The sequence below is a fragment of the Pseudophryne corroboree genome, chromosome 2 (genome assembly GCF_028390025.1).
Source record: "Pseudophryne corroboree isolate aPseCor3 chromosome 2, aPseCor3.hap2, whole genome shotgun sequence".
In the NCBI taxonomy this organism is placed as follows: domain Eukaryota; kingdom Metazoa; phylum Chordata; class Amphibia; order Anura; family Myobatrachidae; genus Pseudophryne; species Pseudophryne corroboree.
Window position 1 is genome coordinate 1,022,813,098 of NC_086445.1, and position 15,923 is coordinate 1,022,829,020.

Below are 15,923 nucleotides of genomic sequence, written 5' to 3' on the forward strand. Positions count from 1 at the left end.
AGAAGAAGCTGGAGACATTGAAGGAGGAGCTAAAACACTGCGATTCCGCTAGGCATGTGGGACTTGTGGATGGAGCCCTTAATTCGCTTAACCAGGATTCACGGGTGGTCAATCTGTTGAAATCAGAGCACTACATTTTGGCCACCGTGCTCGATCCTAGATTTAAAACCTACGTTGTATCTCTCTTTCCGGCAGACACAAGTCTGCAGAGGTTCAAAGACCTGCTGGTGAGAAAATTGTCCAGTCAAGCAGGACGTGACCCGTCAACATCTCCTCCTTCACATTCTCCCACAACTGGGGGTGCGAGGAAAAGGCTAAGAATTCCGAGCCCACCCGCTGGCGGTGATGCAGGGCAGTCTGGAGCGAGTGCTGACATCTGGTCCGGACTGAAGGACCTGCCAACGATTACTGACATGTCGTCTACTGTCACTTCATATGATTCTCTCACCATTGAAAGAATGGTGGAGGATTATATGAGTGACCGCATCCAAGTAGGCACATCGGACAGTCCGTACGTATACTGGCAGGAAAAAGAGGCAATTTGGAGGCCCTTGCACAAACTGGCTTTATTCTACCTAAGTTGCCCTCCCTCCAGTGTGTACTCCGAAAAGAGTGTTTAGTGCAGCCGCTCACCTTGTCAGCAATCGGCGTACGAGGTTACTTCCAGAAAATGTGGAGAAGATGATGTTCATTAAAATGAATTATAATCAATTCCTCCGTGGAGACATTCACCAGCAGCAATTGCCTCCACAAAGTACACAGGGACCTGAGATGGTGGATTCCAGTGGGGACGAATTAATAATCTGTGAGGAGGGGGATGTACACAGTGAAAGGGGTGAGGAATCGGAGGATGATGATGAGGTGGACATCTTGCCTCTGTAGAGCCAGTTTGTGCAAGGAGAGATTGATTGCTTCTTTTTTTGGTGGGGGCCCAAACCAACCAGTCATTTCAGTCACAGTCGTGTGGCAGACCCTGTCGCTGAAATGATGGGTTCGTTAAAGTGTGCATATCCTGTTTATACAACATAAGGGTGGGTGGGAGTGCCCAAGGACAATTCCATCTTGCACCTCTTTTTTCTTTAATTTTTCTTTGCATCATGTGCTGTTTGGGGACAATTTTTTTGAAGTGCCATTCTGCCTGACACTGCAGTGCCACTCCTAGATGGGCCAGGTGTTTGTGTCCGCCACTTGTGTCGCTTAGCTTAGTCACACAGCGACCTTGGTGCGCCTCTTTTTTTCTTTGCATCATGTGCTGTTTGGGGACAATTTTTTTGAAGTGCCATCCTGCCTGACACTGCAGTGCCACTCCTAGATGGGCCAGGTGTTTGTGTCGGCCACTTGTGTCGCTTAGCTTAGTCACACAGCGACCTTGGTGTGCCTCTTTTTTCTTTGCATCATGTGCTGTTTGGGGACTATTTTTTTTAAGTGCCATCCTGCCTGACACTGCAGTGCCACTCCTAGATGGGCCAGGTGTTTGTGTCGGCCACTTGTGTCGCTTAGCTTAGCCATCCAGCGACCTCGGTGCAAATTTTAGGACTAAAAATAATATTGTGAGGTGTGAGGTGTTCAGAATAGACTGGAAATGAGTGGAAATTATGGTTATTGAGGTTAATAAAACTATGGGATTAAAATGACCCCCAAATTCTATGATTTAAGATGTTTTTTAGGTTTTTTTGTAAAAAAAACACCCGAATCCAAAACACACCCGAATCCGACCAAAAAATTTCGGTGAGGTTTTGCCAAAACGCGTCCGAATCCAAAACACGGCCGCGGAACCAAATCCAAAACCATAACACAAAACCCGAAAAATGTCCGGTGCACATCACTAATTTCGGGTGGGGTGCTGTAAGAAAGGGTGGGGTGGGGAGTGGGTTAGGGTTGTGTATGTGTGGACGGTGGATGTTAGGTATGGGGTTAGCTTGTTTGGGGGATGTGCTTGTGAGGTGCAGATGATGTGGTGGAGGTGGGTGAGGTGGAGTTGCGGGTGGGGTTGTGTTGAGGGGTAGGGGTTTTTGGGTGGTGGTTGTGTTTTATGATGTAGGTAGTGATAGCATGCCGAGAGGGATGGTGTTGTGTGCGGTGCATGTGGAAGATGGTTTTATGTGAAAGGGTCGTGTGGATGGGGGTGATGTTTTGGAGTGGTGGGTGGAAATGTGGTGTGTACATGATGTGAGTGGTGGAGGATTTGCTATGGGGGGGATGGCAATCAGGGTGGGTGAAGGCAAAGTGTGTGTGTGATGGAGGAAGGGCTGGTGGACAGGTAGGTTGAGAGGGGGTGCAGGGTGTGGCAAAGCCATGTGCAAGGTGGTGTTGGTGGGGGGTAGGGTGTAGGTGGTGGTGTATGTGGGTTAAGGTTAGGGATAAAGTTTGTATATGATAGGTTTTGGGTGGCTTTGGGGTGCATTGTGGAGGGGGCTGAAGGGACTGTGGTTGGTGGAGTGTTTTGCGTTAAGGGGTACATGGATTGGGTGGGCTGTCCCGAAGAAGCTGTGGTTGGTGGCTGAGCAGAGTAAGGCTGGATGCTGGATGTGGTCCGGTGACTGTATACTTTGGGCTAGGGGTGGGGGTTTGGGGAGGGGGCGTGCGATGTTGCACTTGGTAGAGTTGTAGGTGTGGGGATAAGGGGCGGTGGGCGAAGGTGCCATGGCTAAGGGATGTCTGCATAGGGCCATTTATGTAAGGTCGTGTGGTGTGTGCATGGGAGGGTGGGTGTTGAGTAGGTTAGGGGGATGTGGAAGGGTGTGTTGAGGTGCAAGGTGCGGGGTTTTGCTGAAAGGTGGTTGTTCGTAATTGGGCTTGGGTGGTAGATGGATGTGTTTGTGAGGCGTTGTGGTGTGATTGTAGTGGCGGGGTTTGTTGTGTGTTGTCGTTGTGGGTGTAGGAGGGTTGTGTTCATAACTGTGAGGGTTACTGTTTACAAATATGTTGTTGGTGGGTGGGGGTTTAGGGAGTATGATTAACTGTTGTTGTGGGATCTGGGGTGTGTTTGGAGGGTGCGTCTATTGTGTTTTTGTGGGAGCGGTGGGTGGATTGTTTATTTGTGTGGCAAGGTGAAGTGGATGTGGTGTTAGGGTGTTTGTTGCGGGCAGAGGTGTGTTGTGTTAGCAGATGTTGGTGTTGGAATTGGGGTATTAGTGGCTTTAGGCTATAGGGGTAGTATTGTGGGGTAGGTGGTGTTTTGATGGTTTGACCTAATTAGTTGGGTGCAAAGGGAGGGAGGTGGGTGTGCGATAGGGTTAGGGTGGTGTGTGGCTGGATTGTGGAGGGTGTTGAAGGGAATGTGTGTGGTGGAGTGTTTTTTTGTGAAGGGTACGTAGTTTGGGGTGTGGTTTGTTGAAATGCTGTGGGTAATGATTTATGGTCCTTGGGCAAGTGTGTGTAGAGGGGTCACTGCCTGTATATGTTTTTGCGTAGGGGTGAGGAATGGGGGTGGTGGTAGGAGGTGTAGTGTGGGATGGAGTTGGGTGGCAGGGGGATGGGGGAGGGGGTTTGAAGTTGGCATGGGTGGAGGAGGTCCACATAGGATGGGTGGGTGGATGGTGGAGGGTTTTTGTGGGGTTTGTGGTGTGTGCATGGGAGGGGATGGGGGTGGCAGGATTAGTCAGATGGGTAAGGTTGTGCTGTGGTTGTGTTGGATGGATGTTGTATTTGTGGTGGCTGGGTGGGCGGTATGGGTGTATTGCGGTTGTGGGATGGGCTTGCGGTGTGCGCGGTGGTGTTGGCCAGGTGGTTGCGTAGGTGTGGGTTTGTTTGTTAAATGTAGTGTTGTGTGTGTTAGGGTTGTTTCCCCTAGTGGTGTGAAGGCGATGGGGGCAGGGGTGGTTGTTGTTGGGTGGTGGTGTAGCAAAGATGGGAAAGGTGTTTTGTGTGTGTTGGGGGGAGGGGAAAGGGAAGTGGAGGGTGCATGCGTGTTGTTAGGAGTGTGGATGGTGAGTGTGTGTGTGTGTGTGTGTGTGTGTGTGTGTGTGTGTGTGGAGGGGGGGAAGAGGAAAAAGGCGGGGGGGAGGGAGGGGAAAGGGCAGTGGAGGGTGCGTGCGTGTTGTTAGGAGTGTGGAGGGTGAGTGTGTGCGTGTGTGGGGGGGAGTGGAGGGTGCGTGAGTGTTGTTAGTAGTGTGGAGGGTGAGTGTGCGTGTGTAGGGGGGAGGGGAAAGTGAAGTTGAGGGTGCAGGCGTGTTGGTAGGAGTGTGGAGGGTGAGAGTGTGTGTGTGTGTTGGGGGGAGGGGAAAGTGAAGTGGAGGGTGCGAGCGTGTTGGTAGGAGTGTGGAGGGTGAGAGTGTGTGTGTGTGTTGGGAGAGGGGAAAGTGAAGTGGAGAGTGCGGGCGTGTTGGTAGGAGTGTGGAGGGTGAGTGTGTGTGTGTAGGGGGGGAGGGGAAAAGGAAGTGGAGGGTGCGTGCCTGCAGGCCAATCTATCAGGTCGCTCGCTTCACCTGCTGGGTGACATGAGCGCCCCCCCCCTCCCTCCCCGTCTCCCCCCGCACGCTCAGCACACATCTCTCCCGCATCGGGCCGTGAGTACTGGCCTGTAATTGTTCTATTACATTAGAAATCATTACACTAATTGCTATCTTAATTGAGGTAGCCTTATGCTTAAGTATGTAGGGTTAGAACACAAAGGGGGGAAAAACACCATTGCTGTGCGAATTTTTGCAAAATTACAAAGCTTGTGTACTTCTGCGAAGGCGTTGCACATATACAATGAGTTGTGTTTTTTGCGATACATAGGGGGTAATTCCAAGTTGATCGCAGCAGGATTTTTGGTAGCAATTGGACAAAACCAGGGCCCTCATTCCGAGTTGTTCGCTCGGTAAATTTCATTGCATCGCAGCGATTTTCCGCTTAGTGCGCATGCGCAATGTCCGCACTGCGACTGCACCAAGTAAATTTGCTATGAAGATAGGATTTTTACTCACGGCTTTTTCTTCGCTCCGGCGATCGTAGTGTGATTGACAGGAAATGGGTGTTACTGGGCGGAAACACGGCGTTTTATGGGCGTGTGGATAAAAACGCTACCGTTTCCGGAAAAACGCGGGAGTGGCTGGAGAAACGGAGGAGTGTCAGGGCGAACGCTGGGTGTGTTTGTGACGTCAAACCAGGAACGACAAGCACTGAACTGATCGCAGATGCCGAGTAAGTCTGAAGCTACTCTGAAACTGCTACGAGGTGTGTAATCGCAATATTGCGAATACATCGTTCGCAATTTTAAGAAGCTAATATTCACTCCCAGTAGGCGGCGGCTTAGCGTGTGCAATACTGCTAAAATCGCCTTGCGAGCGAACTACTCGGAATGAGGGCCCATGTGCACTGCAGGGGAGACAGATTTAACATGTGCAGAGAGAGTTAGATTTGGGTGGGGTGTGTTCAATCTGCAATCTAATTTGCAGTGTAAAAATAAAGCAGCCAGTATTTACCCTGCACAGAAACAAAATAACCCACCCAAATCTAACTCTCTCTGCACATGTTATATCTGCCTCCCCTGCAGTGCACATGGTTTTGTCCAATTGCTACCAAAAATCCTTCTGCGATCAACTTGGAAATACCCCCATAATGTAGCCATGCGAACCGATGCTATTTGATGTACGCCTACTTTGTGCATTTGTACGTGTGCGTTTGCAATAGTGCGTAGTGGGCGTTTGATTGCATTTGTGCGATGTGTTTGCATTTGTGCGTATGCCATTTGCGTACGTTAAAAATAGCAACCCCCACTGTACAGAGAAAACGACACCAAAAAAGCATTAAAAACTCATGTCGACCTTTTGACCTGTCGACCTAGACCATGTCGATTTAAACTCCCTGTCGACCTACTTACCAACGACCTTACATACCACACCCGTCTAAACCATACTTCCTTTATTACATGTAGTACCACTAGAAGCCACTTGGGGGACTCTAACTCAAAAAATTCATCCATTCATTCGTTCATTCATAAAAGTCAATTCTCTAATATGTAAAATAAACTGTTTGCTATCGATCCTGAATGAAAATCAGCGCCAGTTCCATAGCTTGGGCTGGTTATCGGTAGAGCAAGAGCGTGGATTTCCCGTGAATAAGGGGCAATTAGCACCAGTCTACGCCAGGCTTATGTTCCCTCTATCATAATTTGATAGAATTACATAGGGGACGCAAGGCCACAAGAAATGCCTGGGCCCCTGCTGAATAGAAAATGGTGGTTTTGGGCGCCTTTCCTTGTTTGTTCCCCTGCTGCCTAGCACTGGGAATCTCCCGGGCACCAGATCGAGGGTAGATGCCATAGTACCTGGGTGCAGAGATGCATTGGGAGTGGGTAATATTTACTCCAGCCCAAGTGCATTGGAAGGACCAGGCAAGGGCCTGGACCAGCTGTTGATCCGGAGGCGACACCAGAGGTGGGGCTGAAGGTCAGCTCAGAATTCAAATAGGGGAGCCGCACCAACTGCCAGTGAGTCAGTTTGAAATGCCAGTTGGTGACAGTTGGTGTGGTTCCCCTATATGAAATATGAACGTACGTTCAACCCCACCTCTGGAGCCCCCCTGATGGAGGCCGATCTTACTTTTTGCAGCACATGGTGTTTCTTGGGACTGGCCATAGTATCTTACATTGGTTTCTTTCACTGGAGGCGTGGCTACTCCTTCCGCACATTGCAGACTCAAAGGCCATTCCAGCTGAATGGCCAAACATGGGTTCCACCCTATAGGGAGCGCAGTGTGGCTGCTGCCAGGATACCGGAACGATCAAGACTAACGCACCTGGCAGCAACTACAACGCTAGCAACACCGCCAATGGTAACTTTGGGCCTTTGGGCTCTTCCAAGTGTCTAATACGCAGCCTGGGCTTTGACCTACAGAGATAACCCTCACAGTGCCCCTTTAGTGACTGAGGCTTCAGCCGCTGCTGGTGCATCTGTCACCTGTGGCTGAGGGAGGGACTGGGAGGTCCGTTCTCTCTTCTCCGGACCTTTGCTACTGTGAAGGAGGAGCTTAGGCAATTTAATGTGTGTTTTATTTTTGGCCTGCGGGATCTAATGTGTTGGTGTTGTTACAATGTTTCTGTCTGTATGTTATCTCACCACCAGGGGTCACTAGGAACTTCTGAATTGCAGTTCTGGTTCCTGCCAGAGGTGCTGCTCTTTTGGCATTATTGGAGATCAGGTGCCTGGTGATTAATTGCCAAACATGGACTTCACATGGTGTGATGGCCTTTAAGCCTGCTTGGGCCCACCATGCATTGCTGGTCATTAGTGTTGTGGTACTGTCTTCATGTAGGGAAAGTGGCTAGTTCTGATTTTGCTTCCTGGACTTCTCAAGCCACGTATACAGTATGGTCTGTTGTATCGCTTTGTAACGGTACTAACGGGTGTGGATCATCAAATCGACAGTGTCTAGGTCGACAATGTTTAGGTCGACCACTATAGGTCGACAGTCAATAGGTCGACAGGGTTTGAAGGTCGACATGGTGTAGTTTTCTGCGTACAGTGACCGGGAAGCCAAATTAGTGCACCGTGTCCCCTCGCATGGCTCGCTTCGCTCGACATGTTTCGGGCAGATTACCATTCCAGTCGTAGTCCACGTGGATCGTTAAGTATGAAAAAGTTCAAATAAAGAAAAAAAATGTGAAAAACTCATGTCGACGTTTTGACCAGTCGACCTAGCACATGTCAACCTAGAAACCCTGTCGACCTTCAAACCCTGTCGACCTAGAGACTGTCGACCTATAGTGGTCGACCTAAACATTGTCGATCTTCAGACCGGATCCCGGTCCTGACTCTCTGTGCTTAAAGCCTGCCTACCTGTCATTATTACTGGTCTGATAACTGGACTCTTGTTGCTGCAAACTGCTTTATTCTGGACTCTGTGCAAGTGTACTCCGGTGCTTGCCAATCTCTAGTGAACTCTGCAGCTCTCCAAACTACCATCTGCCATTTATCCCGATACATCTTGGTAGCTCATATCCATCTCCCCAATCTGCCACCTGTTCTTATACTCAGTACTTGCATATCTAGCAAATTATGTTTGTGGACTGTTACCTGGTCATGTTTTCAGTTGTACCGTAGTATTCCTCATTCGTACACACCTGCCTGCCCTTTGCTTATTGGTATTCCTAGTGTTTCTGCATATCCAGCTGCTGTGTGTCTCTAAATTTTGATTGTTTGTTATTCAAACACACCCAAGTGGAATTTCCTGGATTGTCCTTTTGTTTTCTACAATAAACATCCAAAGATTCCTTGATACAGTTTGTGAAGTCTGTTCTGGTAAACTCCAGGGGTAATTTGTAACAGGTGTTTTTTTTTCTTCCTTGAGGGGGTCAGTGTGTGTGTGTGCATGTTTGTGTTTTCCTGTGGGGGCCAATGTGCATTATTTTCTCCAGTGGGGCACTGGTTCCGAACTCTGTCCTCAAAGTACCCTAAGAGACCAGGTTTAAGGGTACCATGGCTGAGCATAGATGGTTTAATCAAGCAGACTGAGGTACTCATTTTGTCACCTGTGCTTAAACATGGTTAGCCTTAAAACCTGGACCATTAGGCTGCCTCGAGGATTGAGTTTGGGAGCCTCTACAGTGGGACTTTTTTTTCTGTAGTAGGCAATGTTTTTTCCCTGTGGGGGCCAATGCGCGCGTGTGTGGTTTCCTGTGGGGACCAATGTGTGTGTTTGTTTGTGTGTGTGTTTTGGTTTCCTTTTGGGTCTAAACTGTGTGTATTTGCTGTAGGGGCCAATGTGAATAATACTAATAATAAATTGCTGGATTAGCCTGAGTGATGTGTTCTGCTTTGTCTGTGATACAAGTTACACTGTTAATATGTGTATTCCTTGTACGGTGCTTCAGAAACTTTTGGATGCCTTTAAAAGTAGAAAATAGTAATAACCACATGTACAAGGGATAATACACTGATTATTTTATTACACCGAATAGATTGTCTCACAGATACAATAAGCGCAGAATTCCCCCCATCAATAAGAATCACAGTTGTGTCATTAAGTTACAGCGGTAATGTGTGAGGTGACGGCAGGTGGGGCCTCTGTCTCTAAAACATCAGTCTATATTTTCTGGGGGGTTTTACGCCCCTCCCCCTTCAAAAATTGTTCAATACATTGAATTTATTATAATTTTGAAATATGAGCGACGATTCGCTGACCCGTGAGGAAATTAGTTGTCTTCCTTGGCCTTTATATCCTGTAGAAAGTCTGTGACTTTCTGGTAATATTCTTCTGCTTTCACGGTAAGACTGGACGTCGTCTGTATCAGGAAGCCCCTGCCGAAGACAAATAATCATTGGTACTCAAATGCCCAGCAATGTGTCCCTAAACAAGGGGCCACAAGAAAGAATATTGGCATCCCAACATTAAAACATAAATTCAGTGCCAAATGTGTAGGTACTGTACTGTATGTATAATTAGCAGATGAGGAACAGCAGCTACAGTCCATACAAACCAGTACATTCATAGTCCTCTCCTCGGAGCTCCATCCAGTCAGACAGAGCCCTGATGACAGAATGCAGCAGCCTGGTCCAGGGCCGCGCTCTACCATTAGGCAGCTGCCTAGGGCACCATGATCTGGGGGAGGAGCCCTGACTCTGCTTATCACAAAATGAAGGCTAAGTCAGAAGATGCATCATTGTTAAACTCAATGCAGATGGCAGCTGTTGAACTTCTAAGATGCTGCGTGTCACAACTGAGGGCCTGAGCTGACGGGAGGCAGCCTCAGTTGTAGGGGCTGAGATGTAACGGAACCTGGGAGGTTGTATCAGACCCCTAGACATGTAAGTAACATGTAGAATAACTGCCCGAAGGCGTGACCACGACAACCAGGATAAAAGTCAATGATGTTTATTATGACAAACTCCGTAACACAGCAGCAGTAAAGGAAACATAAAAGTCAACAGAGGATAAATACAATTCCTGGGTACTACAGGGTGGCAAGGGCCACAGGCACTGGTAGAGTGAGACAGTTCTTATAATCTTCTAGTGGGAAAGTCCTTACCAGACCTGACTGTAGCAATGGAGCGAACCCAGGATCGTACCAGCTGGTGTTCCAGGAAAGGCTGGGTTGCTGAAGATAAAACGGCTGCTGTGGATACTGGCTGGAACCAGACTGTTGTTGGTACGGAGTGGATACTGGCTGGAACCAGTTAAATAATAAACGAACTTGAGAGCGATGAAATAATAATGAAGTTTGGAGTTTAAGAGCGGTGAAATAATAATACCGGTGGAGAGTGGTAAACTGCAGAAAGGACACCGGCCCTTTAAGAGAAGCTGTACACTGCTGGAAGCTGGGCTGGAAGCAGGTGATTGATGAAGTTTGGAGTTTGAGAGCGGTGAAATAATAATACCGGTGGAGAGTGGTAAACTGCAGAAAGGACACCGGCCCTTTAAGAGAAGCTGTACACTGCTGGAAGCTGGGCTGGAAGCAGGTGATTGATGAAGTTTGGAGTTTGAGAGCGGTGAAATAATAATACCGGTGGAGAGTGGTAAACTGCAGAAAGGACACCGGCCCTTTAAGAGAAGCTGTACACTGCTGGAAGCTGGGCTGGAAGCAGGTGATTGTTGTAACTGGAAACAGGTGAGTCCAGAATGGATCGGAGAGTCAGGCTACACCGCAGATGGAATGCTGGTGCGGGTCTCTATAGCAGAAGTCTGGAGACAGGAGCTGGAACCTGGAAGACAACCACAGGAGAGAGACAAACTGGAACTAGGTTAGACAACCAAAGCACTGACGCCTTCCTTGCTCAGGCACAGCTTACTTATACCTGCAGCAAGGAAGGGGTTGGCTAGGCAATTATGCAAATCAACAATACAGACAGCAGATTGGTGGAAATGCTCAGATGACAAAATCCAAGATGGCTGCGCCCATGCAGACACTTGGAGGGAAGTTTGGTTTGTAATCCATGTGAGAATTGAAACAGTAATGGCGACGCCGGCCACAGGAGACAGGAGACGCCAGACTGACAAGCGCACATTTAACCACGCGGGCACAGCGGAGGCCGCGGCTGATGAAATCACCACTCTGACATTCTGCATGTGGAAACTCAGGAACAGCGGGATCCGGTCCTGGAACGCTGAGCCAGCCTTAGGAGGCATCTGAAGGGTAAGTAATGGCGTCCAGATACCCGGATCGTGACAGCACCCCCCCCCCCTTTAGGAGTGGCCCCAGGACACTTCTTAGGCTTTAAAGGAAACTTTGCGTGGAAATTTCGGACCAAGGCAGGAGCATGGACGTCTGAGGCATTGGTCCAAGAGCGTTCTTCAGGACCATAGCCCTTCCAGTCAATGAGGTATTGTAACTGACCGTAACGGAAATGTGAGTCCAAAATCTTGGCCACCTCGTACTCGACTCCCCGTTGAGTCTGAACTTTGGGAGCTGGAGGAAGTGCGGAATGAAACCGATTCAGGATCAGCGGTTTCAACAAAGAAACATGAAATGTCCTGGGTATTTTCAAGAAGGATGGTAACTGTAACCTGTAGGCAACAGGATTGATGACTTGTTCAATCTTGAAGGGTCCGATGTAGCGAGGTGCAAATTTCATGCTGGGAACTCTCAACCTCAAATTCTTCGTGGACAGCCACACACGATCACCCACCTTGAGAGCAGGAACCGCTCTACGCTTTCTATCGGCAAACTTCTTATACCTGAATGAGGCTTTAAGCAGGGCTGCGCGGACGTTCCTCCAGTTATTTGAAAACTGACGCAAGGTGACATCCACTGCTGGAACAGAAGTTGCGGGAAGCGGTTGGAATTCTGGGACTTTAGGGTGGAATCCATAATTAATGAAGAATGGTGTAGAAGAAGATGAGGAATGGTATTGATTGTTGTGGCTGAACTCGGCCCAAGGAAGGAGTTGAACCCAGTCATCTTGAGAGGAAGACACATATATACGGAGGAAGGCCTCCAAGTCCTGATTCACCCTCTCGGTTTGACCATTGGTCTGAGGATGGTAAGCCGTGGAAAACTTTAACTTGACTTGGAGGGCTTGACACAAACTTCGCCAAAATTTGGCTACAAATTGTACTCCACGATCCGAGATGATCTCTTCAGGAAGACCGTGAAGTCGGAAGATCTCTTGTATAAACACTTGAGCCAACTTGGAAGCTGACGGAAGACCGGTGAGAGGGATGAAATGTGCCATCTTGGTGAACCGGTCAACTACCACCCAGATGGTATTAAACTTGTTGCAGATAGGTAGATCGGAAACAAAGTCCATCGACAAATGGGTCCAAGGTCGACGGGGAACAGATAATGGAACCAGTTGCCCCGCAGGTGACTGGCGGGAGACTTTGTGTTGGGCACACTTTGGGCAGGAGGCAATAAATTCCATAACGTCCTTCTTCAGAGTTGGCCACCAGTAGGACCTAGAAATAAATTCAAGGGTTTTCTGAATGCCTGTATGTCCAGCAAAACGGGAAGCATGGGCCCAATGCATGAGCTTCTTCCTTAGAACTGGCTTAACAAAACTTTTCCCTGGTGGAGGCGTAGAGTCCATCCCTACCGTGGAGAATGCCAACGGATTAATAATAGGATGCTTGTCTGCAGACTCGGACTCATTTTCTTGCTCCCATGAGCGGGAAAGGGCATCGGCCTTACGATTCTGAGAACCCGGACAGAACTGGAGTTTAAAGTCAAACCTAGAGAAGAAAAGTGCCCATCTGGCCTGACGAGGATTCAGACATTGTGCGCCTTTGAGATATAAAAGATTTTTGTGGTCGGTAAGAATGGTGATTGAGTGGGAAGCTCCCTCCAACAGGTATCTCCACTCCTCCAGAGCGAGCTTGATGGCTAGCAACTCCTGATCGCCAATGGCATAGTTGCGCTCAGCTGGGGAGAACTTCCGGGAGAAGAAACTGCAAGGATGTAGATGTCCATCTTTGGCCCTCTGGGATAACACTGCTCCTACTCCAACGGAGGAGGCATCTACCTCTAAGATAAAAGGAGAGTCGGTGTCGGGCTGTTTCAGAACTGGTGCAGAGATGAACCGTTGCTTCAGAAGGTGAAAGGCCTGTGTAGCTTCCTCGGACCACTTGGACGGATTAGCACCTTTCTTGGTTAATGCAGTGATAGGCGCCACAATGGTGGAAAAGTCTCGTATAAATTTTCTATAATAATTGGCGAACCCTAAGAACCTCTGGACCCCTTTGAGGCTTAAGGGTATAGGCCAATTCTGGATTGCTTGGAGTTTCTCAGGATCCATCTCTAGTCCGGAACCGGACACAATGTAACCTAGAAACGGAATGGTTTTAACTTCAAACACACACTTCTCCAATTTACAATAGAGGTGATTGACACGGAGACGGGAAAGAACCTCTTTTACCCAGAAACGATGATCTTCGAGATTATTAGCAAAGATGAGGGTGTCGTCTAGATAAACCACGACATGGCGGTACAAGATGTCCCTGAAAATCTCATTCACGAAGTGCTGGAAGACTGCTGGAGCATTGCTCAATCCGAAGGGCATGACGAGGTACTCATAATGTCCGTCACGGGTGTTAAAGGCGGTCTTCCACTCGTCACCCTCACGGATTCGGATGAGAATGTAGGCACCCCTCAAGTCCAGCTTTGTGAAAATAGTTGCACCACTAACTCTATCAAAGAGCTCGGTAATCAGGGGTAAAGGGTATCGGTTCTTGACGGTAATGTCGTTCAGACCTCTGTAGTCGATGCACGGACGCAGACCACCGTCTTTCTTCTTAACGAAGAAGAAGCCTGCGCCAGCTGGAGAAGAAGATGGTCGGATGCAACCCTTCGCCAGGTTCTCTTTGATGTACTCTTCCATGGAGTGTGTCTCAGGCAGAGACAATGGATAAGTTCGGCCTCGCGGTGGAACCTTCCCTTGAATGAGGTCGATTGGGCAGTCCCATTCTCTATGAGGAGGAAGGATATCAGCAGAGGCTTTACTGAACACGTCCGTGAAGTCTTGATATGGAGGAGGCGGAACATCAGATGACCTGGGGAAGGAAGAACAAACAGGAAGAACTTTGGCTAAACAAGTCTCAGCACAGGAGGGACCCCATGCCAGTATTTGCGTAGTCGTCCAGTCAATTGATGGGTTGTGGAGACGGAGCCATGGAAGGCCTAAAACCACTGGATGTGTGGCTCTTGGAATCACTAAAAAAGAAATATACTCAGAATGAAGAACTCCCACTCTCAGACGAACTGGAAGAGTCCTTAAGGAAATGACTGCGTCAAAAATCTTGCTGCCATCCACGGCAGTCAAAGAGATGGACGAGGACAGTCTCTCGGTGGGTAGGGACCACCGTTTAACATAAGCTTCGGTTATGAAATTCCCAGCTGCTCCGGAATCAAGGAGGGCAATGACGTTCCTGTAACGTTGAGCAATTTGGAGCGACACTGGGAGGTTACAGTCATGAGGAGATGGAGAGGAGATCATTACTCCTAGCCGGCCCTCTCCTTGGCGAGCTAGGATCTGGAGTTTCCCGGACGTTTGGGACAGGCATTGATAGTGTGCGACGGAGCTGCACAGTAGAGACAGAGAGACTCAGAGAGACGTCTTCGGCGCTCAGCGGGAGATAGACGAGAACGACTAATTTGCATAGGCTCATCCTTGGATGGAGATGGTTGACGAGGAGGAGGAGCAGAAGATTTAGGAGTAGATGATCTTCCTCGCTCAGTTGCTCTCTCTCTGAAACGTAGATCAACCTTCGTGCAAAGAGAAATTAGCTCATCCAACTTAGAGGGCAAGTCTCTGGTAGCTAACTCATCCTTGATGCGTTCTGATAAGCCATGCCAGAATGCAGCATACAGGGCCTCGTCGTTCCATGCCAGTTCGGATGCCAGGATTTTAAACTGTATAAGATACTGTCCCACAGTACGTGTTCCCTGGCGTAAACGGAGAATCTCAGATGAAGCAGATGTTATCCGGCCTGGCTCGTCGAAGATGCGCCTGAATGTAGCTACAAAGTCAGTATAGGAGGATAGCAGGGGATCAGACTTCTCCCATAAAGGTGATGCCCAGTCAAGGCCTGAGCCACTGAGAAGGGAGATGATATAGGCAATTTTGGTACGGTCACTGAAGAAATTGCCAGGTAGAAGCTCAAAGTGGATTTCACATTGATTGAGAAATCCCCTGCAGAACCTTGGAGATCCATCAAATTTTGCTGGCGTTGGAAGATGAAGATGTGGACTGGAAATGGGTAAGGTGGGTGGGGTTACAGCTGGTGTCACTGTAGTGGACGCACCGGACGTGCCAGGTCCACGGAGGGTCATTTGAATCCCATCCAGCCGTGTAGAGAGATCCTGGAGACAGCGGATGATGTGGCCCTGTGCAGCCTCCTGATGTTCAAGTCGGGCTGCCAGTTCTTGCATTGGCCTGGCCGCTTGATCCTGGTCTCCGGCTGGATTCATTAGGTCAGTGCTTACTGTCACAACTGAGGGCCTGAGCTGACGGGAGGCAGCCTCAGTTGTAGGGGCTGAGATGTAACGGAACCTGGGAGGTTGTATCAGACCCCTAGACATGTAAGTAACATGTAGAATAACTGCCCGAAGGCGTGACCACGACAACCAGGATAAAAGTCAATGATGTTTATTATGACAAACTCCGTAACACAGCAGCAGTAAAGGAAACATAAAAGTCAACAGAGGATAAATACAATTCCTGGGTACTACAGGGTGGCAAGGGCCACAGGCACTGGTAGAGTGAGACAGTTCTTATAATCTTCTAGTGGGAAAGTCCTTACCAGACCTGACTGTAGCAATGGAGAGAACCCAGGATCGTACCAGCTGGTGTTCCAGGAAAGGCTGGGTTGCTGAAGATAAAACGGCTGCTGTGGATACTGGCTGGAACCAGACTGTTGTTGGTACGGAGTGGATACTGGCTGGAACCAGTTAAATAATAAACGAACTTGAGAGCGATGAAATAATAATGAAGTTTGGAGTTTAAGAGCGGTGAAATAATAATACCGGTGGAGAGTGGTAAACTGCAGAAAGGACACCGGCCCTTTAA

The 15,923-nt window shown here is 48.7% G+C and overlaps 1 protein-coding gene across 1 annotated transcript in view; it reads right to left on the reverse strand.

Moving 5' to 3' along the window:
* Nucleotides 1–8,852: 8,852 nt before the first annotated feature.
* Nucleotides 8,853–15,923, reverse strand: part of LOC134988240 (apovitellenin-1-like) — a 74,160-nt gene continuing 67,089 nt past the window's right edge. The window contains exon 3 of the mRNA XM_063950531.1: nucleotides 8,853–9,224. Within this exon, the coding sequence (XP_063806601.1) occupies nucleotides 9,119–9,224 (106 nt within the window). The 3' untranslated portion in view covers nucleotides 8,853–9,118. The remainder of the gene's footprint in view (nucleotides 9,225–15,923) is intronic.